General features: G+C 72.2%; 4 protein-coding genes across 7 annotated transcripts; 2 read left to right on the top strand and 2 right to left on the bottom strand.

The window, feature by feature from the left end:
- Positions 1-211: 211 nt before the first annotated feature.
- On the top strand, positions 212-4,181 carry LOC309685299 (ETS domain-containing transcription factor ERF-like; the record flags this gene model as incomplete). Its single annotated transcript, XM_082501090.1, is given in 7 exon segments — positions 212-303; positions 305-447; positions 2,162-2,213; positions 2,219-2,349; positions 2,434-2,558; positions 2,950-3,044; positions 4,173-4,181. Coding segments are annotated over 7 exon segments (647 nt in total), but the record flags the coding sequence as incomplete, so codon positions are not given.
- A 927-nt stretch (positions 4,182-5,108) lies between these two features.
- On the bottom strand, positions 5,109-18,265 carry ARHGEF1 (Rho guanine nucleotide exchange factor 1). Of its 4 annotated transcripts, none has more exons than XM_082501084.1 (31): positions 18,093-18,265; positions 14,270-14,426; positions 13,843-13,898; positions 13,664-13,741; positions 13,446-13,559; positions 13,073-13,171; positions 12,932-12,974; positions 12,521-12,626; positions 12,292-12,432; positions 11,769-11,798; positions 11,567-11,669; positions 11,392-11,485; positions 11,201-11,239; positions 10,863-11,024; positions 10,693-10,780; positions 9,565-9,749; positions 9,347-9,493; positions 9,203-9,285; positions 8,709-8,834; positions 8,497-8,611; positions 8,300-8,400; positions 8,142-8,219; positions 7,735-7,810; positions 7,472-7,639; positions 6,985-7,072; positions 6,714-6,815; positions 6,554-6,618; positions 6,306-6,461; positions 5,773-5,952; positions 5,295-5,446; positions 5,109-5,202 (listed from the first exon to the last, which is right to left on the bottom strand). In XM_082501084.1, the coding sequence occupies exons 3-31, from the start codon at positions 13,867-13,869 to the stop codon at positions 5,128-5,130; spliced, it is 3,021 nt and encodes a 1,006-aa protein (XP_082357210.1). In that variant the 5' UTR covers positions 13,870-13,898; positions 14,270-14,426; positions 18,093-18,265; the 3' UTR covers positions 5,109-5,127. The 4 variants fall into 4 exon arrangements, with proteins under 4 accessions (XP_082357210.1, XP_082357209.1, XP_082357211.1 ...); XM_082501083.1 differs by lacking the exon at positions 18,093-18,265 and adding an exon at positions 14,775-14,809; XM_082501085.1 differs by lacking the exons at positions 6,306-6,461; positions 18,093-18,265 and having other exon boundaries at positions 14,270-14,472.
- On the top strand, positions 16,549-17,627 carry CD79A (CD79a molecule; the record flags this gene model as incomplete). The annotated part of the gene is made up of 4 exons (XM_082501089.1): positions 16,549-16,822; positions 16,912-17,036; positions 17,143-17,208; positions 17,292-17,627. The coding sequence occupies 4 exons, from the start codon at positions 16,549-16,551 to the stop codon at positions 17,403-17,405; spliced, it is 579 nt and encodes a 192-aa protein (XP_082357215.1). The 3' UTR covers positions 17,406-17,627.
- Positions 18,266-21,177: 2,912 nt separating the features above from the next.
- On the bottom strand, positions 21,178-24,057 carry LOC309685297 (uncharacterized protein; the record flags this gene model as incomplete). Its single annotated transcript, XM_082501088.1, has 1 exon — positions 21,178-24,057. The coding sequence occupies one exon, from the start codon at positions 24,055-24,057 to the stop codon at positions 21,178-21,180; it is 2,880 nt and encodes a 959-aa protein (XP_082357214.1).
- Between the last annotated feature and the right edge of the window lie 152 nt (positions 24,058-24,209).

Here is a 24,209-nt window from a genome sequence, read left to right as displayed (position 1 = left end):
GGGACACGGTCCAGGGCGCCCCACCGGCGCCCCGCTGCCACCCGGGACCCGCGGGGGTGTCGCGCCGGGCTCCCCGCCGCCACTGGGACGCGCGGGGACGTTGGCCCGGCTGCGTTGGTGTCACCGGGACCCGTCGCGGGGCCCCGTCGCGGGGACGCCCCCCCCGGGCCGGGGGTCCCGGCCCGGCCCCCCAGCGGCGCTGCCCCCGCAGGGTTCGCCTTCCCGGACTGGGCGTACAAGCCGGAGTCGAGCCCGGGCTCGCGGCAGATCCAGCTCTGGCACTTCATCCTGGAGCTGCTGCGGCAGGGAGCAGTACCGGGAGGTGATCGCCTGGCAGGGCGACTACGGCGAGTTCGTCATCAAGGACCCCGACGAGGTGGCGCGGCTGTGGGGCGTGCGCAAGTGCAAACCCCACATGAACTACGACAAGCTCAGCCGCGCGCTCAGGTGGGCGGGGGGGCGATGGGGGGGGTTGGGGGGGGTTGGGGGGCATTTAAGGGGGTTTGGGGGGGCATTTGGGGGGGGTTGGGGGCAGTTGGAAGGGTTTGGGGGGGCATTTAAGGGGGTTTTGGGGGCAGTTGGAAGGGCTTGGAGGGGGTTTTGGGGAGTTTGGAGGGGGTTTGGGGGGGTTGGGGGGGTTGGGGGGCAGTTGAGGGGTTTGGGGGGTTTGGGGGGGCATTTGAGGGGGTTTGGGGGGGCATTTGGGGGGGGTTGGGGGCAGTTGGAAGGGCTTGGAGGGGGTTTTGGGGAGTTTGGGGGGGTTTGGGGGGGTTGGGGGGCAGTTGAGGGGGTTTGGGGGCATTTAAGGGGGTTTGGGGGGCAGTTGAGGGGGTTGGGGGGCTTTGGGGGGGCATTTAAGGGGGTTGGGGGGCATTTAAGGGGGGTTTGGGGGGCAGTTGAGGGGGGTTGGGGGCATTTGGGGGGGGTTGGGGGCATTTGAGGGGGTTTGGGGCAGTTGGAAGGGCTTGGAGGGGGTTTTGGGGAGTTTGGAGGGGGTTTGGGGGGGTTTGGGGGGCAGTTGAGGGGGTTTGGGGGGGCGGGTTGAGGGGGTTGGGGGGGTTGGGGGGCATTTGAGGGGGTTTGGGGGGCAGTTGGGGGGGTTGGGGGGCATTTGAGGGGGGTTGGGGGGGGTTGGGGGCAGTTGGAGGGGGTTGGGGGGCGCGGCCGTGGGGCGCACACAGGTGCAAACCCCACATGAACCCCGACGGCTCAGCCGCGCGCTCAGGTGGGCTTGAGGGGGGGTGGGGGGGTGGGGGGTGGGGGGTTGGAGGGATTTAAGGGGGCGTGGCGGTGGGGCGCGCGCAAGTGCAGACCCCACATGAGCTACGACGGCTCAGCCCCGCGCTCAGGTGGACTGGAGGGGGGTTTGGGGGGATTTGGGGGGATTTGAGGGGGTTTAGGGGCAGTTGGGGGGGGTTGGGGGGGGCGCGGCTGTGGGGCGCACATAAGGGCAAACCCCACATGAACCCCGACGGCTCAGCCGCGCGCTCGGGGGGGGCACACGGATACCCCCCCCCCCCACCGCCGGACGGACACACACGTGTACACACACACACACGCACCGGCTGTGCCCGGGGGGGGCGGGGAGGGGGAGAGGGGCTGCGGGCACCGGCGGTACTGGGGGGCACTGGGAATGCTGAGGGCACTGGGGCGTACTGGGGGCACTGGGCAGCACCGGGGGGCACTGGGAGGTTCCAGGAGGCACCGGGCGGCACTGGGGGGTCCCGGGGGGCACTGGAGGTTCCAGGAGGCACTGGGGGCACTGGGAGGTTCCAGGTGGCACTGGGGGGTCCTGGGGGGCACCGGGCGGCACTGGGGGTTCCAGGAGGCACTGGGGGGCACCGGGCGGCACTGGGGGGCACCGGGAGGTTCCAGGAGGCACTGGGGGGCACTGGGAGGCTCCAGGTGGCACTGGGGGGTCCTGGGGGCACTGGGGGGCACTGGGAGGTTCCAGGAGGCACTGGGGGGTCCCGGGGGCACTGGGAGGTTCCAGGAGGCACTGGGAGGTTCCAGGAGGCACTGGGTGGCACTGGGGGGTCCCGGGGGGCACTGGGGGGTTCCAGGAGGCACTGGGGGGCACCGGGCGGCACTGGGGGCACTGGTCGGTGCCGGTGGGCACTGGTCGGTCCCGGGGGGCACCGCCCCCCCGTTCCCCCCGTAGGTACTACTACAACAAACGGATTCTGCACAAGACGAAGGGGAAACGCTTCACCTACAATTCAACTTCAGCAAAGTGGTGCTCGTCAATTACCCGCTGCTGGAGGTGGGGGGGGCGCGCCGCTGCTGTTGGCCCCCGGGCCCTTCCCCGGGGGGGGGCACGGCCCCGACTGCGCCCCGCTCACGCCCGAGGTACGGGGGGGCACGGGGGGAGGGGGGGAGGGGAAGGGGGTGTCTGGGCCCGGAGCCCCCCCGCTCACCGCCCCCCCTTCGCAGACGCTGCAGTCGCTGTTCTGCGGCGCGCGCCCCCCCGCCCCCCCCGGGCGCCCCCCCCTCTTCGAGCGGCCGTCGGAGGCGGGAGAAGCTGCGGCTGGAGACGGCCGCCCCCGCGCTCGGCTCCGGTCAGCGGGGGGGCACCGGGGGGGGCGGCGGGGGGGGGGGGACACTCTGGGGGGGGACACTGGGGACGGGGGGGGGGGGGCGGGACTAATGGGGGGACAGTTGGGGGGGCGGGACGACGGGGACGGGGCTGGGGAGGTGGGGGGAGGACCAGCGCCCCCAGTATCCCCCAGTATCCCCCAGCGCTCCCAGTTCCCCCCAGCGCCCCCGGTCCCCACCGCCCCCAGTGCTCCCAGTCCCTCCCGGTCCCCTCAGTGCCCCCGCAGCCCCCCCCCATTCCCAAGTCCCCTCAGGGCTCCCGGGGGGGTTTGGGGTCCCCGTCCCGGGGGGGAGGGGGGCACGGCGGGTGCCGGGGGGGGCTCCCGCCGCTGACCCCCCCGCGCCCCCCCGCAGGTCTGTCGGGGTACGCGAAGGCGCCGGCGCTGCTGAGCCCCTACGGGCGCCCCCCGCTGCCCCCCGAGTTCCCCTGGGGCTGGGGGGGCCCCTACGTGCCCTACGGCTCCAAGCTGCCCCCCCGCTCTACCCGCCCCCCTTCTACCCGCCCTCCCGCCGCCCCCCCCCCCCCCCGCCGCCCCCCCGGCCCCCCCGCCGCCCCCCGGGATCGGGCCCCGCCTCCGACTCGGAGCTGGAGGTGACGGACGGGGGGGGGGGCAGCTCGGGGGACGAGGGGGGCAGCCCCCCCCCCCCCTCCGAAAAACCGCCCCCAACCCCTAACCCCCCCCCGACCGCCCCCGACCACCCCCCACAGCCCCTGACCCCCCCCCAACCGCCCCCCAACACACCCCCCGCGCTGTTTAGGGGGGGGGTCGCCCCCCCTTTTTTTTACCCCCCCCCGCCACTGGAAGTGCAATATCGTCTGTGCCCCCCCCCCCCCCCCCCCGCTTGTGCGTCGTTGTGATGGAGGAACGAGCCCCCCCCAATTCGCGCCCCCCCGTGTAAATACACCCCCCGCTCCCCCCCGCGTGTGTACGAGGCGGCCCCCCCGCGGCCCCCCGGCCCCCCGGCGGCTGCTCAAGCAATAAAGTCACCTCGATCGGCGTCGCCTCCGCCTGGGGGGGCGCGGGGGGGTCCCGGGCAACTGGGGGGGCACTCTAGCTCCTGCGGGGGGCACCCGAGCGGGGGGGGGGGCAGCCGACAGCCCCCCCAAAAGCACGCAGCCGGGCAGAAGCAACGACACTTTATTTGGCATTTTCCCATATTCTTTGGTTTTTCCGCCCAAATTTCCCACCCCCCGGGCTCTGGGGGGGCACAGACATCCCCCCCGCCCCAGCACCTGCTCACGGCAGTGGGGGGGCCGCGCCCCCCCATTTTCTGTACAAAGGTTCCCCCCGCGCCCCCCCCCCCCGCTGTGCTCCCATATATATATATTTATAGAATATCCCAACAAATGTATAAAACCGATAGAAACAGCTTTGGGGGGGGGCGGTGCCCCCCCAGAACGGTACCGGGGTGGGGGGGGCCCCCCCGGTGATGTGGGGCTCCGTACGGGTCAGGATGTGCTCCCCAAACTGCTGCCCCACGGCGGGGGGGGGGGCGAATCCAGTGGGGGGACCTGGGGGGGGGGGGGGAAGGAATGGGTCAGCAAGCCCCACTGCTGCCCACTGCCCCCCCCATAGTACCCCTAGCCCCCCCCAGCCCCACTGCACCCTGCAGCCCCATAGCACCCCTCCAGCCAGCCCCACTGCCCCCCCCCAGCCCCATAGCACCCCCACTGCCCCACCCTGCAGCCCCCCAGCACTCGCCCCATGGCACCCCCATCCCCATGGCTGCTGCACCACAGCACTCACAGACCCACAGCCCCCCCCCCCCAGCACCCACCCCACAGCCCCCCCCGCCCCACAGCACTCACAGCCCCACGGCACCCACCCCATAGCACTCACAGACCCCCGCCCCACCCCACCCCACAGCACTCACAGCCCCCCCACCCCACGGCACCCACCCCACAGCCCCCCTACCCCATAGCACTCACAGCCCCCCCACCCCACGGCACCCACCCCACAGCCCCCCCACCCCATAGCACTCACAGACCCACGCCCCCCCCGCCCCACCCCACAGCACTCACAGCCCCCCCACCCCACGGCACCCACCCCACAGCCCCCCCGCCCCACAGCACTCACAGCCCCACGGCACCCACCCCATAGCACTCACAGACCCACAGCCCCCCCCCAGCACCCACCCCGCAGCCCCCCCACCCCACGGCACTCACAGACCCACGCCCCCCACCGCCCCGCCCCACAGCACTCACAGATCCACAGCCCCCCCCAGCACCCACCCCACAGCCCCCCCACCCCACGGCACCCACCCCACAGCCCCCCACCCCATAGCACTCACAGCCCCCCCAGCCCCACGGCACCCACCCCACAGCCCCTCCACCCCATAGCACTCACAGACCCACAGCCCCCCCCCAGCACCCACCCCACAGCCCCCCCACCCCACGGCACTCACAGACCCACGCCCCCCCCCGCCCCACCCCACAGCACTCACAGCCCCCCCACCCCACGGCACCCACCCCACAGCCCCCGCAGCCCCCCGCCCCCCAGCACTCAGACCCACAGCCCCCCGTACCTGCCCTCATGTGAAGAGGACGCCGGCGGCGCTGCGCTTGGCCAGGAGCTCCTGCAGCTGCCAGTAGTGCTCCTCCAGCTCCTGGGGGGACCCACGGCCGTCACGGGGGGGCACGGACCCCCAGCGCCCCCCGGGGGGGTCCCCGCCCCCCAAGCACCCCCGGCGCCCCTCACCTTCAGCTGCTGCAGCGTCTCCTCCAGCCCCTGCAGCTCGTCCCCCAGCCAGGCCGCCTGCCGGGGGGGCAGCGACAGCGGGGGCACGGCCCCCCCCGCCTCGGCCAGCCGCGACCCCCACTGCGGGGAGGGGGGGCCGTTGGGGGGGGGCCCTGCGAGGCAGAGGGGGGGGTTACACCCCAAAGACACCTTCTCCCCCCACCACCCCTGAAGACCCCTCGTGCCCCCCGACCCCAGAGACCCCCCGTGTCCCCCCACACCCACCCCAAAGACCCCCTGTGCCCCCCAACCCCATGTCCCCCCAAAGACCCCTCATGCCCCCCACCTTAAAGACCCCCGTAGCCCCCACCCCAGACTCCTTGTGCCCCCCACCCTGTGTCCCCCCCAAAGACCCCTCATGCTCCCCCCGAACCCCGTGTCTCCCCCCACACCCCCAAGACCCCTCGTGCCCCCCCCGCCCCGTGTGCCCCCCCCGTACCTGCGCCCCCCCCCTCGGGGCGCTGCCCCCGCCCCTCGCCCTCGCTCTCAGCCCCGTCCCCCGCGTCGCGCCGCTCCTCCTCGGGGGGGGTCGCGCCGGTGCCCCCCCAGCTCTCCTCGGGGGGGGAGGCGGCCCCGTCAGCCGCCCCCACCGCCGGCAGCAGCTGCTTCAGCGCCGACACTGGGGGGGGAAAGGGTGAGGGGGGCGTGGGGAGGGGGGCGGGTCTGGGGCGGGGGGGTCAGGGGTCTGGATTTGGGGTCTGGATTTGGGGTCTGGGGTCCCGGGGGGGGTCTGGATTTGGGGTCTGGATTTGAGGTCGGGGGGGCACAGAAATGAGATTTTTGTCTGGGTTTGGGGTCCGGGTCTGGGGGGGCCCGGGGGGGTCCGGGGGCACAGTGTAGGGTCAGGGGTCCAGATCTGGGGTCTGAATTTTGGGGTCTGGGGGCACAGAAACGGGATTTTTCTCTGGGTTTGGGGGTCCGGGGGCCCCGTGCAGGGTTTGGGGTGCGGGGGGGGTCGCTGACCCCTCTCACCTCTGCCCAGGGCGGCGGCGGCCAGCCCCCCCTCCGCGCCGGGCTGGGGGGGGCGTCGGGGGGCCAAGAGCTCGGCCAGCGCCCGCTCGCCCCCCCCCCGCTTCTCGGGGCTCCCCTCCGCCTCCGTCCCCTCCACCGCCCCGTCCTTCTCGCGCTCTGGGGGGGTCACAGCCCGTCAGACCCCCGCCGCGCCCCCCCAGAGCCACGCGCGGGGATGGACCCCCCCGACCCCCCGGACTCCCCCTCACCGTCCAGGGGCAGCGGCTCCTTCAGGGCCCCCCCGTTCTCTGAGCTGCTCAGCTCCCGGTAACCACTGGGGGGGGGGGGAGAGAAAAAAAGGGGATTCAGCAAAGAGCTCGACACCCCCCCCCCCCCCCCCCCGCCCCCCAAAAAGCCCCCCCCACTCACTAGATGGGGCTGTGGGGGCTCGGCCCCCCCCGCGACGTCTTGGCCCGCTGCGACCCCGGCAGCTTGAGGGAGCCGGCCGTCTCGCTGATCATGGCGCACCAGCTGGGGGGGGACGGGGGTGAGACCCCCAAATCCTGACACCCCCCCCCCCGCACCCCCAAACCCGGTATCCCCCCTTCCCGCACCCCCCAGAGCCCCAAACCCCATGCCGCCCCCCCCCAACCCTGTGCCCCCCCCCAGAGCCCCCCCAAACCCCGCGGCCCCCCCTCACTTCTTCCTCTCCGACACCGTCTGCGCCACCAGCTCGTAGATCTGCGCCCCGTTCTCCCAACTGATGATGACGTAAAAGGCCTTGTGGTCTGGGGGGGCACAGCGGGGCGTTTTGGGGGGGCTTTTTTGGGGGGACCCCGCCCCCCCCCACTCCGCTCTGCCCCACGTAGGCTCTGTCGGGGACCCCCAACCAGCCCTGCGCCCCCCTGCCCACGCAGACGCCCCCAAAACCAATCGTCCCCCCCCGAACCAGCCCTGCACCCCCAAATTAAACCTCGCACCCCCAAATCAAGCCTGGTATCCCCGAAAAAGCTCTGTACCCCCCCAAACCAGCCCTGTACCCCCAAACCAGCCCCCGTACCTCCCCCGAAAAAGCCCCACCCCCCCAAACCAGCCCGTAGCCCCCCCAGAACAACCCCGTGTCCCCCCAGCCCAGCCCCACACCCCCGCAGCAGCCCGTTGCCCCCCCAGAAGCCGACCCCCCCCACCTGTGGCCACCTCGCGGGTCATGGCGGAGCGCAGGCGGACCACCGGGCTCAGCATCTGCTTGCCGTCGGGCGCGGGGGTGATGGTGCGGCTGTGGCACCGCAGCACCAGCCGCTCCTCCTGCCGCTGCAGCAGCACCAGCAGGTCGTCCAGCAGCAGCACGTGCACGTCTGGGGGGGACACCCCGAAACGCCGCGGGGGGGTCAGCGGGGCGCCCCGACGTGTCCCTGCGTGTCCCCCCGCGGCCCCGGTCCCCCGCGCTCACCCACGGCCTTGTCCCGGGTGACGCGCCACGTCAGCGGCCCCTCGTGCACCAGCGTCCGCTTGGTGATGTCCGTGTTCTGGGGGGGTCGGGGGGGAGTTGGGGGGGAATTAGGGGGGATTTAGAGGGGATTCGGGGTGCTCAGGGGCGAGTTAGGGGGATTTAGGGGGACTCGGGAGACTTAGGGGGGCTCAAGGGGGAGCTGGGGGGGTCAAGAGGGAGTTGGGGGCTCAGGGGCGAGCTGGGGTGATTTGGGGGGGTCAGGGAGGAGTTGGGGGGGTTAGAGGGGAGTTTGGGGGCTCAGGAGGGAGTGGGGGGCTTGAGGAGGAGTTGGGGGGTGCAGAGGGAGTTGGGGAGGCTCAGGGGGGAGTCGGGGGGTCAGGACCCCCCCCAAACCCCACAGCCCTCACCTTGAACTCGCTCAGCAGCGGGTCTGTGCTCTGCTTCAGGTTGGAGAGGTCCAGGCGGCGCTGGTAGTCCTTCAGCTTCTGCCGGGGGGGACAAAGGGGGCAGTGAGGGGGGGCAGGGGGGCGGGGGGGGCCGGGGGGGGGCGCGGCGGGGCCCTTACCATGAGGTTCTCCATGTCCCGCACCTCCTGGTTGACGTGGTTCAGGATCTGGCGGCAGCACTCGGCCGCCTGCTCCACCTTGGCACGCTCACCCGCGGCCTCTGGGGAGGGGGAGACAGACGGGGGGGTTTGGGGGAAGTTTGGGGGGGTTTGGGGTGCAGCGTGGCCCCCCCCGGGCCCCCCCTCGCCCCTCTCACCGGTGCACTTGGTGATGTTGTGCAGCAGCAGCGGGTACTTGGTGAGACGCTGCATTTCGGTGGGGATGATGTCCTTCAGCTGCAGCCGGCGGCAGCGGGGCTGACTCTCCGCCTCCTGGGGGGGACCGGACAGGGCCGGAGGGGGGTCTTTGGGGGTTCGGGGACCCCCCGGGGGGGTGGTGGGGGTGTTCGGGGTGTCGGGCGCAGGGTACCTGGATGAACTGGCTGAAGCGGGTGTCCTTGCGCTGCTTGGCCTTCAGCTGCTCCAGGGCGAAGGACTGGCGGCTGCAGAAGCGCGCCGAGATCTTCTGGAACCAGCTGCCCTCCGTGCCCTCGAACTGCGGGGGGACGTCAGCCCCGCGCGCTCCCCCCGCGCGCTCCCCCTGCACGCTTGCCCGTGTCCCACATGCTTGTCTTGCACGCTTACCCTGCATGCTCACCCACGCCCTGCACGCTCGTCCTGCACGCTCAGCTGGCGCGCTTGCACACGACCTGTACGCGCACGTCTGCTCTGCGTGCTTGCCCCCCACGGCTATGCTGCACGCTCGCCTCAGCCCCGCACGCTCGCGTGAACCCCTCACGCTCACCCATATCTGCTCACTCACGCCCCACACGCTCACATGTACCTGCTCCCTCGTGCCCTGTGCGCTCCCGCACTCTCCCCGGCGCGCACCAGCCCCCCGCGCCCCCCCCGCCGCGCGCTCACCCGCGCCAGCAGGACGTCGCCGATCTCGGCGATGACGTAGCCGCTCTCCTCCCGCAGCTTCTTCAGGCTGTCGAGGAAGAGGGCTGGGGCAGGGCGGAGGGTCGCACCCCCCCAACCCCCCCCCCCCGGGCCCCCCCGACTCACTGTGCACCTCCACCAGGTCCTCCAGGCTGGGGAAGATGTTGGAGAGCTCCTGCTCGTCGAAGAAGGCCTCCCGCAGCATGGGCTGGTAGAAGACCTCCAGCAGCACCCGCAGCATGCGGACGTGGGCGTGCTCCGTCAGGAACAGCTCTGGGGGGCGCGGGGGGGTCAGCCGGGGTGTGAGGGGGCCCCGGGGTGTGAGGGGGGGGGTCGGGACTGACCGTTGATGACTTCTTGCCGCTTGATTTCGCTCTTCTTCAGCCTGAGGAGTGCGTCGGGGGCGGCGAGCTGCCGCCAGGCCGGCGGCTCCAGCTCCAGCTCCGCAACGCGCGGCTCAGTCTCCTCAGACTGGGGAGGCAGAAAGGACTGCGGGGGCTCGCCCCCCCCCGGCCCCCCCGGCTCCAGGCTGCGGGGACACGGAGAAAAAGGATGAGGGGAGGGGGGTTACGGCGCTGGGGGGGGCCCATTCCGCGGCGCCCACCCTCCCTCCCACCCCGAAAACTGGAGGGGTCGGTGGTCTCGGGGATGCTCCCCCCCCCCCCCCCCTCAAAAATAAAAAAAGGGGGGTGATGGTGGGGGGGGTGTGCTTGGGGGGGCAGCCGCCACCTACGTGGGTCGGCGGCGGGGGGGAGCGGCCCCCTCCTCCGGGCGGGCGGCCACGTGCAGGTCGACGTCGCTGCGGGAGCGCGGTTGCTTGCCCTTGGCGGAAGCGCGCTGGGAACGCTTCCGCTCGCCCAGGCGCAGGCTCTCCGAGCGCCCCAGCTTCCCCGGCAGCCTGCGGGGCGCGGGGGGGGCACGGCGGGGACGGGGGGGGCACACCGGCGCGGGGGGCGGACGCACGGACACGCACGGAGACGAGGACGCACGGACGGGACGGGGACAGGCAGCACAGAGAGCGACGGCGGGGGGGGGGGGAGCGGGGGGGGCGTTGCGTGCACAGATGGCGGGGGGGGAGAGAAACGGCGTGAGATGTCCTGCGGGGGGGGCCATGCGTCCGATTTGGGGGGGCGCGGAGCCATGCATCAGCCCTGGGGGGGGTGCCCTGCCAGAGGGGGGGGGCAGTACTTAGCTGCGTCGGCGGGTGGCTCTAAGTGTGTGTTTCCCCCCCCCAGGCATGCAAGGGGGGGGCCGGGGGTCACCAACCTGATCCGCCTTCTGGGGGGAGAGAGAGCGGGTTAGGGGGGGCGGGGGGGCAGCAGCCAAGCCGGGGGGGGGGGGCAGGAGAGGGCCCCCGCACCCCTGTCTCCCCACAGCATTCGGGGGGGTGGGTGGAGGGTGTTAATTTGGGGGGGTCACTCGCTGAAGCAGGGATGGGGGGGCACAGCAGAAAGGTGTGGGGGGGGTCTCACCTCTCGTTCTCGGCCCCCTCCTCTGTAGGGTGCTGCTCGCTGGCGGGGGGGTCCGGGGGGGTGTCTCCCAGCTCCAGGGGGTCCAAGCCTACGGGGGGGCGGGAGGGGGCGTGACCCGGGGAAATGCTGAGGGTCCCCCGCCTCCCCAAAACCTGTGCCCCCCCCCTCACCTGGATCGCCCTCAGCGCCCTCCCCCGGCGGGGGGTTGACGGTGACAGCCACGCTGGGGGGGTCGGGGGTCCTGGCCGCCCCCCCCTTGGGCCGCGCCGCCCCCCCGTCCGTCCTCTCGGTGGCCTTCGGGCCCTTCCTCTCGGGGTGTGGCGCCTTTTCGGCTGGGGGGGGGCAGGGGGGATGTCAGTGACATCCCCTCACCCCCCCCAAAGATCTCCTCCCAGCCCTGACCCCCCCTGGAGGCGGTGGGGGACAAAGGTGTCAGTGCATGGGGGGGCAAAGGGGGTGAGGGGCTGAGCCCCCCCGGGGTGGGGGGTCCCGTGTGGGGGGGGGATACCTTCGCCCTCAGGGATTTTGCTTTGCCTGAAATCGGCATCTGCAAGAGAAAAAACAGGGAGGGGGGGCTAAGGGGGGGACATGGGGCTGAGCCCCCCCCGTGTCTCCCTCCAGGCTAGCAGCAGGGTGGAGGTGAAAAAGGGGTGAAAAAGGGATGAAGCCCCCCCCCAACCGTGCCCCCCCCCAACTTACTGTGGGGGTCCCGGACCCAGAGAGCCGCCCCCGGCAGGCTGAAGCCCTTCCGCGACTTGGCCTGCAGCTCGTCCGCCTTCTTGCTGCCCGAAATCTGGGGGAGAGGGGAGGTCAGTGGGAAAAGGGGGGCAGAGGGGATTTGGGGGGGCCCTCCCCCACCCCAGAGGAGTCTCACCTTCTTGCGGAAGAAGTTGGATTTGGATTTCTTGCCGTCGCCGACTTTGGTTTTAACCCCCAGGTACTTCATGTAGGTGACGATGGCGCCGAAGATGGCAGAGCTGAGGGGGGGTACGGGGGGTGTGGGGGTGAGTGAGGCTGGGGGGGGTGTCCACATGGCCCCCCCACCTCCGCACAGCCCCCCGAAACGCTTCCCTCACCTCTTCTCCTCGTCGGAAGAAATGGTGAGGCTGAGGAAAGGAAAAGAGCGTGAACGCAGGTGTCCGGGGAGCCCGACCCCCGCCCCCCAAATGGCGCCTCGGCCCCCCCAGCCCTGCGGCAGCAGTGGGGCGCTGTGTGTGTCCCCCCCCGGCCCCTCACCGGCGGGCGACCCCCATCTCGGTGTGTCAGTGCCGGGCGCTGGAGCATGATCCGGTGCGTGTGTGCTGGGACGGACTGGGACGGACTGGGCTGGGGTGGGGGGGGCCGGGGGGGGTTTATACGGAGCCAGGGGCTGATGCAATCGGGAGCAATACCCGGGAAAAGGGGCGGGGGGGTGGAAGGAAAGGAAAAGGGGGGGTCCTCCCCCCCTCCACCTCAGCCCGCCACAGCTGGCTCTGCTCTGGGATGGCCGCCAGATGTGGCGGAGGGAATGCCGGGAGCGGGGTTTGGGGGGGTTACCCGGTCTGGGGGGGGGATACCCGGTCTGGGGGGGGTTACCCGCCCCGGGGGGTCCCCACTCACTGCATCTCCTCCAGCCGGGCCAGCAGCACCTCCGCCAGCTGCTTCTCCTTGGCCTCGCGGATGCCGTGGTCCCGCGTGCGATAGGACTCCAGCTCCGTCAGCTCCTGCTCCCCCGGCGTCATCCCCATCAGCCGCTTCGACCTGCGGGAGGTGGAGACGGGGAGGGGGTCAGCCGATGGCCCCCCCACCTCCCGACCCCCTCCCGACCCTTCCTGGCCCCCCCCCCGACCTGAAATCCTCCAGCTGGCGGGAGATCTCGGGCTCCTGGAAGGCCTGGATCTCCTGCAGGTACCGGCGCTGCACCTCGTCCGACAGCAGCTCGGGCCGTGTCCGGTCTGGTGGGGAGGGGGGGCTCAGCGATGGGGTGCCCCCCGCCCCCCCTACACCTCCCCAACCCCTTTTAGGCCCCCCCCGCCCCCAGGCAGCACTGCCTCGGCGCTGCCGCCTCCCCCGGCCCCCCCCCTGAGCTCACCCCGGCTGCGGCTTCCGGCCTCGGCCGCAGCTGGCTGGGTGCGGCGGGTGGAGGAAGGGCTGGGGGGGTAGGGGGCACTTGGGGCCCCCCAAAAAGAAGGGGGGCTTTGGGGGGTGGGGGGGAGGCCGAGCTGCCATGTCCTCCCACCCCAAGGGGGGTTTCACTCACCCAGTTCGAACTGCACTTGGTGGGGGACGGGCACCCGCAAAAGCTGCAAGGGGGGGGGTGGGGTGAGGAGGGGGGAACCCCCCCGCAGGGCCCCCGGGGGGCTGGGGGGGGGGTACAGGGGGTCTGGGGGGGGGCACTGACCCCCGCCTTGTCCAGGAACATGTGGCAGAACTCCAGGAACTGCTTCTTGCCCTCCTTGGGGTTCATCCTGCGCAGCATGTCCACGTGCAGGTAGCAGAGCTGGGGGGGAGGGGGGGGCACAGGGAGGGGTGAAGGCAGGTTGACCACCCCCATGCGCCCCCCCCAAACCCCCAAACATCCCCCCAGCGCCCCCCCCAGGTATTTTACCTCAGCTCCAGCCCCTGCCAGCGGGGAGGGGGGAACAGAGAGAAGAGGTTATTTGAGGGGAGGTGGGGCGCCCCACCGTGAGGACCCCCCCAGGGCTGCAGTGACCTCCCCCCCAGACCACGGGGACCCCCCCCGACCGCTGTGACACCCCCCAGGCCGCGCTTACCACGGGGCAGGAGTCGAACTGGAGCACGACGTGCTGCAGGAAGGCCATGAGATAGGCCGGGTGCTGTCTCACCAGCTCCAGGCTCTGGAACAGGCTGTTCTGGTCGTCGGGGTTCTACGGGACGGTGGGGGGCAAAACAGGGGGGTCAGACAGGTTTTGGGGACCCCCCCTCAGTCCTGAAGGGGTCCGTGTCCCCCCGACCCCCCCTGCCAGCTCACCGGCTCGATGTCGTTCTCAAAGTCCTCGTCCTCGGCACCGATGATGGCCACCACCCCGCGGGCGCCCGACGCCGGGCTCTGGGGGGAGACGGGGCGCTGTGGGGTGCGTGGGGGGCAAATCTGGGGACTCCCCCAGCGAGAGCTGCCTATCGGGGGGGGTGGGGGGGGGAAGCACTCACCCCGTTCAAGGCCTCCTCCGGCTCCATGCTGCCCCCGGGGGGGTCCCGTCCTGCGGCTGTGGGGAGAGAAGGCGTCATGGAGGGGGACACCCACACACACGTGTGACATGAGTTTGCGGGGTCTCGCCCCCCCCTCCCCCGGCAGCAGGGGGGCGGTTTGGGGGTGTGCGGGGTGTGGAGGCATTCTCCCCGCCCCTGGCACCGGGGCCTGGGGGGGGCCGGGGGGGTGAACAGGCACCCGCTCTCAAAGGGGGCTCTGTGCCACACAAAGGGCCCCATTGAGAGCCCCGTGGTCGGGGGGGGCCGGACCCGCACCAGCTCCCCCCGTGCCCCTCTGCTGACGGCACGTTGGGGGGCAGCCCCTGGGGAAGGGGGGAGTGCTTTGGGGGTACCTCCCTCAAAAAAATAACCCCCGTCCCCCCCCTACCTGTTTCCGAGCTGGCGAAACGGTCCTGGCGGGGGCAGGAAATGTGGTAACCCCCCCCGGCCCCACCGAGGGGGGGGACGGCAGTGAGGAGGTGGCGGTGGGGGGGTCCGGGGCTCTTCGGGGTGCCCCCCCCCAGTCGGAAAGGCGTCTCCCCGGGCTGTAAAACAAAGCGCAGCCCCCGGATTATTTACGGAGCGAGCCGGGCTTCCTGCAGGAAGTGATGTGCGGCGCGGCAGCGGACGCGGCCCCCCCAGAGTGTGTGTGTGTGTCTGTGTGTGTGTGTGTGCCCCCCCCCCCCCCCCCCAGCACTGTGGGGTTGCGCCACGGCCCCCCCACGCACCCCCGCCCCACGGCGGTGACAGGGCCCAGGCCCACGGCGCAGCAGTGCCCCACGGTGATGGGAACCCCGTTCCTGCCCCCCCCCCGCCCCCCCCCGTGCCCCCATACGCCCCACAGCCTCCCGGGGCCCCCCATCTGCCCCCCCGCCCCCCCCCGCGCCCCCCACCTCTGCCCCCCGCCCCGCGGCCCGGCTGGCGGCGATGCCCCGTCGCCGCTGTCCCCTGTCCCCGTTGGCCGCTCTCCAGCGGGGCCGCGGGGGGGCAATGGGGGGAGGCTGCCCCGGGGGTGTGACTCGCCGGGGGGGGGGCAGGCCCTGCCCGAGCCGCGCCCCCAGCCCAACCTGGGAGGGCGACACCCCCCCAGTCCCCATCGGTGACAGGCACGGGGGGGGCGGCCGCGGGGACACCCCACGAGCCCCCCCGCCCCACGCAGCCCCCCCCGGCCCCACCGTGTCCCCCCCCGCCGGTGGCCCGGCAGGACGCGGGGCGGGCCGGGCCGTACCGGGTGCGGGGGGGTCGTGCCGGGTCCGCGGGGGCCGGGCCGGGCCGTACCGGGTGCGGGGGGGTCGTGCCGGGTCCGCGGGGGCCGGGCCGGGCCGTACCGGGTGCGGGGGGGTCGTGCCGGGTCCGCGGGGGCCGGGCCGGGCCGTACCGGGTGCGGGGGGGCCGTGGCGGGTGCAGGAACCGCGTCCGCCCCTCCCCGGCGCCTCCTGCGGGAAGGGCCGCGCCGGGACCGTACCCCGGGCCGGGACGGCGGGGGGGTCCCCGGGACCCCAAACCCCCGAGGCCCCAAACCCCTGAGCCCCCCCCAAACCCCCCCGACCCCAAACCCCTAAACCCCAGAGCCCCCCCGACCCCCTCCCCACCCCCAGCGCCGCACCCCCAAACCCCTGAGCCCCCCAAACCCCAGGCCCCCCCCGCGACCCCAAACTCCAGACCCCCCATATCCCCAGACCCCGGTGCCCCCCCCCGAGCCTCCCCCACCACAGATCCCCTGACCCCCAAACCCCCCCCCCCCCCCAAACCCCAGACTCCCCCAGCCCCGCACCACCAGACCCCCCAACCCAGCACCCCAGAGCCCCGACCCCCAACCCCCCCGCAGCCCCATCCCCGCACCCCAAACTCACATCCCCCCAAACTGCCCCCGGCTCCCACGCTTGTGCCCCCCCCCCCCCCCCCCCGTGTGGGGCAGTGGGGTGTCACTGGGGCGTGGCAGGGCCCCGCCCACTATGGGGCCCCGCCCCACCCCGCCCACCGCAGCCCCCCGCTTGGGCGGTCTCGGGGCGCCGGGGCGCATCTCCTGCAGCCGGGGCGGACGGCGACGGCGGCATGGCGGGCGCTCCCCCAAAGCAAGGCGCCCCGATCCTGATCCCCCTCCTCATCCTCCTCCTCCTCCCAGGTAGGGGCTATTCTTGGGGGGGGACTGGGGGGCAGCAGGGGGCTTGGGGTACAGGCACAGGGGTGGGGGGCTCCCATGTGTCCCCCCCACGGCCTCCCAGCGCTAACGGGGGGGCACGCTGCGCCCCACAGCAGCGGTGACCCCCAAAGGGCAGCCAGTGGGGGGGGGGGGGGGCGGGGGTGGTGGTGTGGGCCCCCAAAAAGCATCGACCACCCCAAACCCCCCGTTTGCCAGCGTGTCCCCCGGGACGCCGCGGCGCATCCTGTCAACAGCGCGGAGGAACCGAAACTGGGGCGGGGCCGGGGGTGTCGGGGCGGGGCCGGGCGGGGCACCCACGCCCTGCATGGGGGGGGCTGTGGTGACCCCCCTACCCCCCATTGCCCCCCGCAGGCTGTTTCTGCTGGGCGACCCCTGAGTCCTGCGGGGGTGGCGAGTGCACGGTGCCCCCCCCGCCGCCCCCCTCCCGCCGCAGCCCCGACCCCCTCACGGTGAGGAGCAACAGCAGCACGGCGGCCCGTTGCCCTCCCGGCGGCGGCGCGGTGATGGTGGAAGGCGGCCCCACGTCCCGCACCGCCGCTGTGGGGGACAGCATCAGCCTGGAGTGCGTCTTCCGCGCCCCCCCGGCGGCGCGGGTGACCTGGTACCACGTGTGCCCCCTCCCGCATTGCCAAAACCACCCCGCGCTGGAGGAGGCCGCCCGCGGCGCCGTCCTCACCTTCCACCACCTGATGCCCAACCACACCGGCCTCTACTACTGCCGCGTGGAGGCTGGCCACGACGCCGGGCAGTCCTGCGGCACCTTCCTGCGGGTGCACGGTGAGTGCCGGGGGGTGCGGGGAGGGGGTGGGGGGCGCGGGGGGTGTCAGGACTGACCCCCCTCCTCCCCTCGCGTCCCCCCGCTGCAGCGGCAGAGCCCGCGGCCGTGCCCTTCCTCAACATCAAGGAGTCCACCAAGAACCGCATCATCACGGCCGAGGGGGTCCTGCTGCTGCTCTGCGCCGTGGGGCCCGGCCTCCTCCTCCTCTTCAGGGTGAGGAAGGGGGGCTGCGGGGTGGTTTGGGGGAGCCCCTGGGGGGCTGCGGGGTGGGGGGGGTGGTTTGGGGGAGCCACTGCCATCCCTGACTCCCGTCCCGCAGAAGCGGTGGGCCAACGAGCGGCTGCTGCAGATGAAGAAGGCGTTGGAGGAGGAGAACCTCTATGAGGTGAGACCCCGCAGGCGAGGAGGTGGGAGGGGGCTGTGCCCCCCACCTCCAGCCTGACCCTGTGTCCCCCCCGCCATCCCCAGGGGCTGAATCTGGACGAGTGCTCCATGTACGAGGACATCTCGCGGGGGCTGCAGCCCACCTACCAGGACGTGGGCAGCCTCCACCCCACGGACACCCAACTGGAGAAGCCCTGAGGGGGCTGGGGGGTGGGGGTCCCACCGGACCCCCCCCCCGCGCCCCCCTGCCCCCGCAAGGCTTCACTTCGTTAGTGCCACGCTAGCTCGGCCCTCTCACCCCATTAAAGCTAATGAGCAGGTGGATGGGGTCTGCGTGGTGTTGGGGGGCTGCACTACACCCCCCTCGCCACTCCCCCCTGCTGCAGTGGAGATATTAATTAATAAAATACTCGTCAGAGCATGGGAGCATGAAGATGCCTACACTTCCTGCAGCAGCGGGGGGCACTTTGGGACCCCCAATCCTCCGCCATCATCCTGCACGAGGCCATCGCCCCCCTGCCACAGCTCCTCACCTGCCTCGGTGGCGGAGGGGATCATGGGGGTCTCTGGGGGGGGGGGGGGGGCGGGTGTCCTCAGTGCAGGGGCTGCGATGGGTGACGGTCCCTTCAGCCCAGGGTCCCCGTGGGGTGACAGTGCCCTCAGGCCAGGGCTGGTGGGGTGACAGTGCCCTCAGCCCCAGGTCCCTCTGGGTTCTCGGTCCCCTCGGCCCTGGGGCTCTTTGGGCTCATGGTCCCCTCAGCCCAGGGCTCCCTGGACTCTTGGTCCTAGATCCCTCTGGGCTCTCGGTTCCCTCATTCCCGGCTCCCTTCGGCTCCCTTCGGCTCCCTTCGGCTCCCGTTCCCCCCGACCAACCCCATCACTCACCTCACGGCCTCGTCCCTTTGCGCGAGCCTTTCCCGCCTTCCCGCCTCCGCTCCACCCCTCACCCCCTCTCAGCCAATCAGCGCCGGGCGCCTCGCGGTGGGGCGGGCCAATCCGGGGGCAGCGCGGGAAAGCGAAGGGAGGCAGGGGGTGGAGGGGGAGTGCGCCTGGCGCGCGGCGGGGCCACTCCCGCCTTCCCAACCGCCGAGGCGCGAGGGGCGGCCCCGCCCCGCGCCGCCCGTGAGGCCCCGCCCACCGGGCAGAGGGGCGGGGCCTGTCCGGCCGTTGGCAGCGGAGGGAGGTGAGGGGGAGTGGGGGGGACGCGGGGGGGATGAGAGGAAATGGGGGTTATGGGGGGGAATGGGGGTACCGGGGGGGTCTGTGGGTATTGAGGGGCACCTGAGTGGGTAATGGGGGTCCTGGGGAGGGTCTGTGGGGAATGGGGGTCCTTGAGTGGGGCCTGGGGATAATAGGAAGGGCCTGAGGGGAAAATGGGGGCCCTTGAGAGGGTTTGGGGATATTGAGGGGAAAATGGGGGGGCTGGGAGGGTCTGAGGGGGAAATGGGGGCCCTTGAGGGGGTTTGGGGATAGTGGGGGGGTCCTCGGGGAGAAACGGGGGCCCTTGAGGGGTTCCTATTTAACAGGAGCCCCAAATCCTGCCCCTCGGCGCCTGCTGGGCACCTCTCCCCCTCTGCCCACCCTTTGGTGAAAAAACACCCTTTTTTTTGGCATTTTCCCAGTGGGCAGCTGGTGCCATGAGCCGCCGCAGTGGCAGAGGGGACGTCAGGGACGTGGGGGACCACCACCCACAGGGGGGCCCTCACCCCACCAGACCCGCACCCGGACCCCCCCTTGGCCGCATCAAACGCCGTAGAACCAAGCGGGAGCGCGACACGGCCAAATTCGGCAGGAAAGTCCCCGGCGGGTTTCGGTGGGGGGCTGGACCCCCACCCCGCAGGCTGCTGCCCCCCTGGGGGGGTCGCCCCACCGCCAGCCCCCTCCCAGTCCCCAAAACTGTCGTTATCACCCAAAACCGCCTCTGCCAGCACCGCGGAATGTTCAACCGGGAGGTGAAGTCGGTCGACGTCGAGCGGCTGCTGAGCCCCCATCCCGGGCGGGATTCGGCCCCCTGCAACGAGACCCCCGGCCCGGCCCCCGAGGGAGACCCCCACCCCGAGCCCAGCTGCCCCGAGCCCCCCCAAAGCCAGGGGGAGGAGGGCTTCCCCGCTGAGCTGGCCGGCCGGCTCGGCGCCCTCCTGGGGGACACGCAGGCATTTTCAGGGCGCGATCTGTTGGGCGAGCGGCGTGGGGCCATCCTGGCCGCCCTCCTCCACCGGCACCGCACCCTCCCCGACCTCTCCCTCCTCCTGCCCCACCGCCATCGGGGGGCGGATGCTGCCCCCCCAGGTACGGCAGCCCCTCCAGGACCCCCCCCCTCAACCCCAGTTCCCACCCAGACCCCTCAGGTCCCCCCTTTTCCTCTCAGCCCCCCCCAGTACCCTCAGACCCCCCCTGGACCCCCATTCCCCCCCCAAATCTCAGCCGTGTCGCCCCTCGCAGGACACTGGAGCCCCCGGACCCCTGAGCGGGCGCTGAGGGGGAGTGCGGAGCGGGGCGATTTTGGGGAGCAGGAACAGAGCTGGGACCCGTCGCCCTCCTACAGCAGCACCCCCGGCCCCCTGCAAGTCATTGTGAATAGGGTGAGTACCCAAAAATCTGCCTTTTCTCCTCAAAACGGGGACATCCCCTCCCTCCGCCCCTTTACCGGCTGTAACCCCATGCTCTCCCCCGGCAGACCCCCACCCCCAGCCCCATTTTCGGAGGCAACGAGAAGAAGAGGGAGGTGAGTCAGAAAGCGGGGGGATGGCCCCGGGGGACCCCGGGGGGGGATGTTTATTGACCCACCCCCCTTCCTTAGACCCCCTTCTCCTGGACCTCGGGCGAGGAGGAGGACGACGCCCCCCGGGACAGCCCGGCCCCCCTCTTCCAGGCCCAGGGAGAGCCGCCGCCGTCCTGGGGGGACCCCCATCAGCACAGGGGGCCCCTGCCCGGGTCCCCCCCTGCCTGCACCTGCGGGGGTCCTGCCGCTGCACGGTCCCGCGCCGTCCCCCAGCCCACCCCAGCGGCTTTCGCAGAGGATGCCAGCGAGGGCTGCAGCTGGAGCCGTCGGCCGCCCATCGCCCCGCTGGCTTTCAGCCCGGTCACGTCACGGCGTCACCGGCCGCCTCGCCGCTCCTTCCCAGTGCCGTTCGCTCCCCGGTGCCCGGATCTGCACCGCAGGGACAGCCCGGACCCCCCAACCCCCGACCTCTGGAGCCCGGAGCCTTCGTGCCAAACGGGCTTCGCGCCAGGCTGGCCGTGTGCCGAACGCCGAGTGCCATGCTGCCACCACTGCTCGCTCCGCCACGACCCGCAGCGCCATGACCCGCAGCGCCACGACCCACACCGCCGCGTCTCCCACCGCCTCAGCCGGCTGGCGCGGCCCCCCAGCCCCGGGACTTGCTGCTGGCAGCCGGCGCTGGAGCAGGAACCCCCCCAGGAAAGCCGCCGGCGGTGGGACTGGGAGGACTGGTGGGATGCGCCGGAGCTGGCGCGCCGGCAGGGCCGGGGGGAACCAGGCTGGCTGCGGGCGCTCCGGCGTCTTCCCCTCTCCTGCTTTGCCCCACCAGCGGTGCTGGAGGCGGTCGGCGCCCCCCAGCCCAGTCATGGCAGCCGGGGCTGCCCCTGCGCGGGGCTGTACTGAGGGGGGGGCACCACGTTTTTGGGGAGACCCCCCCTTTCCCGGGGCACCCCACACTGCAATAAAGGCTGTTTCTCCCCACCATGGTGTCACCGCTGTTCCCTGCGGGCACCCCCAAACCCCCCTGATGGTGAGAGCAGACGTGGCCGGGAAGGGAAGTGCAGCCAGCGGTTTTGGGGTAAAAAACGCCCTTTCCGGGCTGTTTCCCAGCGTTCGGAGGGGAACTGGTGGTTTTGGGGGCACCCGGCAAAAAAATCATTTCCCCTTTCCAGCACCTCCGCTTGCCTGGAAGCACCGCGGGGTGTCAGTGGGTGTCGGGGGTCCCCATCGCACTGCTGGAGGGCCACCCTAGGGCAGCTGGCCGTGGCCTTCCTCCTCCTCCTCCTCCTCCTCCTCCTCCTCCTCCTCCTCCTCCTCGCCCTCGGCGTAGCCGCTGCGGAGGGCGCGCTTCAGCTTGGCCCAGAAGAGCTGGCGTGCCTGGGGCTCCTGGGGCCAGCGCAGGTACGTCCGCTTGAGCAGCACACGGCGCATGCGGTGGTAGACGGAGAGTTCGGCGTCGGGAATGGCCTCCAGGAAAACCAGGACCAGGACGTCGCGGAGCTCATCGAAGAGGCGGTAGCTGGCCAGCTGCATCTCCAGGGAGCACCACTCGCTGCGCAGGTAGCCGCGGCTGACCACGCAGACCGTCTTGCGGCTGTTGTAGATGGCGTCGACAATGTTGTCGACGATGGCTCTGCCGGGGCTGAAGTCGCGGTGGTGCAGGCAGAGGCGCAGCGAGCCCCGCTCCAGCTCGGGCACCAGCTCCCCCAGCACCCAGCCCTCGTCGGCCGAATTGTAGGAGACGAAGCTGTCGTAGGCGTAACGCCGCTCCTCCCGCCGCCAGCGCCCGTTGGCCCAAGCCCGCAGCAGGTAGAAGTGGTACCGCAGCCGCCAGTACGCCCGGTGGTAGAGCAGCGGCAGCGCCAGCAGCAGCAGCACCGCCGGAGCCGTGCCGGCGAAGAGGTAGAGCCCCATGTCGAGGAAGCAGACGCGGGTGTCGAAGCTGTGCAGGTAGGCGGGGGGGCCGCCGCCGCTGCCGCCGCCGCAGGTGTAGTTGTAGAGATAGACCACCTGCACCCGGCTGCGGTCCAGCCACGCCGGCAGCCAGGCGTTGGCGCAGGCGCAGCTCAGTGGGCATTTGCGCAGGTCCAGGTAGCGCAGGGCTGGCAAGTGGCCGTCCAGGCGCTGGTCCAGCGTGCGCAGCTCGTTCTTGGCCAGCTGCAGCCGCTCCAGCCGGCTGAGGTTGCCGAAGACTTCGGGCCCCAGGCTGCGCAGCCCCATGTTCTCCAGGTCCAGGCTCAGCAAGCGCGTTAAGTTCTTGAAGACGCCGGCGGGGAGGTGGCCCATCCCGCCGCTGCTGTCGGCCAGCGTCAGGTACTGCAGCTCGGCCAGGTCGTCGAAGGCATCGGCCGAGATGGCCAGCAGCGAGTTCTGGGCCAGGAAGAGGGAGCGGAGGGCGGTCAGACCCTGGAAGAAGCGGCGGGGGATGATCCTCAGCCCGTAGGGACGCTGCGCCTGCAGCTTGAGGTCGTAGAGGCGCCGCAGGTGGCGGAAGGGCGGCGGCTGGCGCAGGCGCTGGCTGATGTACCGCAGCGCGTTGGCGCGCAGGTCCAGCACGCCCAGGGAGGCTTGCACCGGGCGGAAGGTCTCGGCGCTCACCTCCTGCAGCCGGTTGCGATCCAGGTAGAGACGCCGCAGCCCCGCCAGCTCCTGCAACGCGGCGGCCGCCAGGTGCCGCAGGTTGTTCCCCCCCAAATCCAACGTCTGCAGCTGCGCCAGCCCAGCGAAGGTGCCGGGGAAGAGGACGGAGACGTGGTTGTTGCGCAGGTTGAGGATGAGCAGCCGGTGCAGGTCGGCGAAGGAGCCGGCGTAGAGGTCGGTCAGCAGGTTGTTGTCCAGCCGCAGCTCCCGCAGCTCCGACAGCCCCCGCAAGGCCTCCCGGTCCAACCGCGCCACGTTGTTGACGTCGAGACGCAGCAGCCGCAGCCGCGGCGCCTCGGCGAAGGCCCGTGGCCCCACGGCGAAGATACGGTTGAACCGCAGCGAGACGTTGTAGAGCCGGCGCAGGACCCGGGGCTCCTGGCAGGAGGGCGGCCGGCGCAGCAGGTTGTGCTCCACCACCAGCTCCCGCAGCTCCCACCGCTGCCGCGGCCCCAGCAGCGCCCCGACGCAGCCCAGACGCCACAGCCGGTTGCCCGAGAGGTCCAGCGTGGCCGCCGGCGGGCAAGCGGCCAGCGACCCGTTCGGCAGTTTTGTGATGCCGTTGTGGCGCAGCTGTAAGCGCCGCAGTCGGGTGACCCCCAAGCGCCGGCAGAGCTGGTCCACCTCCTCAAGGCCCAACCGCAGCCCCGAGGCGTCCAGGCTGCGCGGCCGCACGTCCGAGACGTCCAGTAGCCGCAAGACGTCCAGGGGGTTGCCGGCGAGCTGCAGCCGGCTGAGGTTGCGCAGGCAGAGCCGGGCGAAGGCTGCCGGCTCCGAGATGTTGTTGTAGGAGAGGTCGAGCAGCCGCAGGGCCGGCAGTAGCCCGGGGGTCGCACCAGCTAGCCCCCCCAGCGAGTTATTGCAGAGGCGCAGGGTGAGCAGCGAGGGCGGCAGCGGTGGCCCCGGCCCCAGCGCCGAGAGGTTGTTGCCGCAAAGGTCCAGCGACCGCAGCCGCGGCAAGTGCTGGATGGCTGTGGCCACCGGCCCCAGGGCATGCAAGCGGCCGCTGCGCAGCGATAGCCAGGTGAGGTTGGCCAGCGGCAGGAAGGCGCCAGGAGCCACGCTGGCCAGCGGGTTGTGGTTGAGCCGCAGCGAGGAGAGGTTGCCCAGCCCGGCGAAGGTGCCCTCGGCCAGCGCGGCCAGGCGGTTGTGCGACAGGTCGAGGGTGGCTAGTGCCCCCAGCCCGGTGAAAGCCCCCGGGCCGATGCCGGCCAGGTGGTTGTGGGCCAGGTCGAGGGTGCGCAGGAGGGGCAGGCGGGCGAAGGCGGCGGGCGGCAGGCGGCGCAGGACGTTGTGGGAGAGGTTGAGGGCGGTGGTGGCCGGCGGCAGGTCGCCCACCGCGCTGGCCACCGACTCCAGGAATCGCTGGACGCAGCGGAAGAGCCCGGGGTCGCGGGGCAACTGGATGCAGTTGCGGAAGCCGTAGGCGGAGCCCCCCGGCACCCACAGGAGGATGAGGAGGAGGAGGAGGGGGGGACACACACGCATCCTGCCCCACCGCCGGACACCGCGGTCCCCCGGGGAGGAGGGGGCGATGGGGACAGGGACACCCCGGTGGGGGGTCGGGGACAGGGACCCCCCGTGCAGGCAGGACGGGGGGTTGGGGGCAGGGATGGGGGGCATCGGGGACAGGGGGATTT

The sequence above is a fragment of the Vanellus vanellus genome (assembly GCF_965231255.1).
Source record: "Vanellus vanellus genome assembly, contig: HAP1_SCAFFOLD_1357, whole genome shotgun sequence".
Lineage (NCBI taxonomy): Eukaryota > Metazoa > Chordata > Aves > Charadriiformes > Charadriidae > Vanellus > Vanellus vanellus.
Note: the sequence above shows the minus strand (reverse complement) of the source record. Positions and strands in the feature narration are given on the sequence as shown.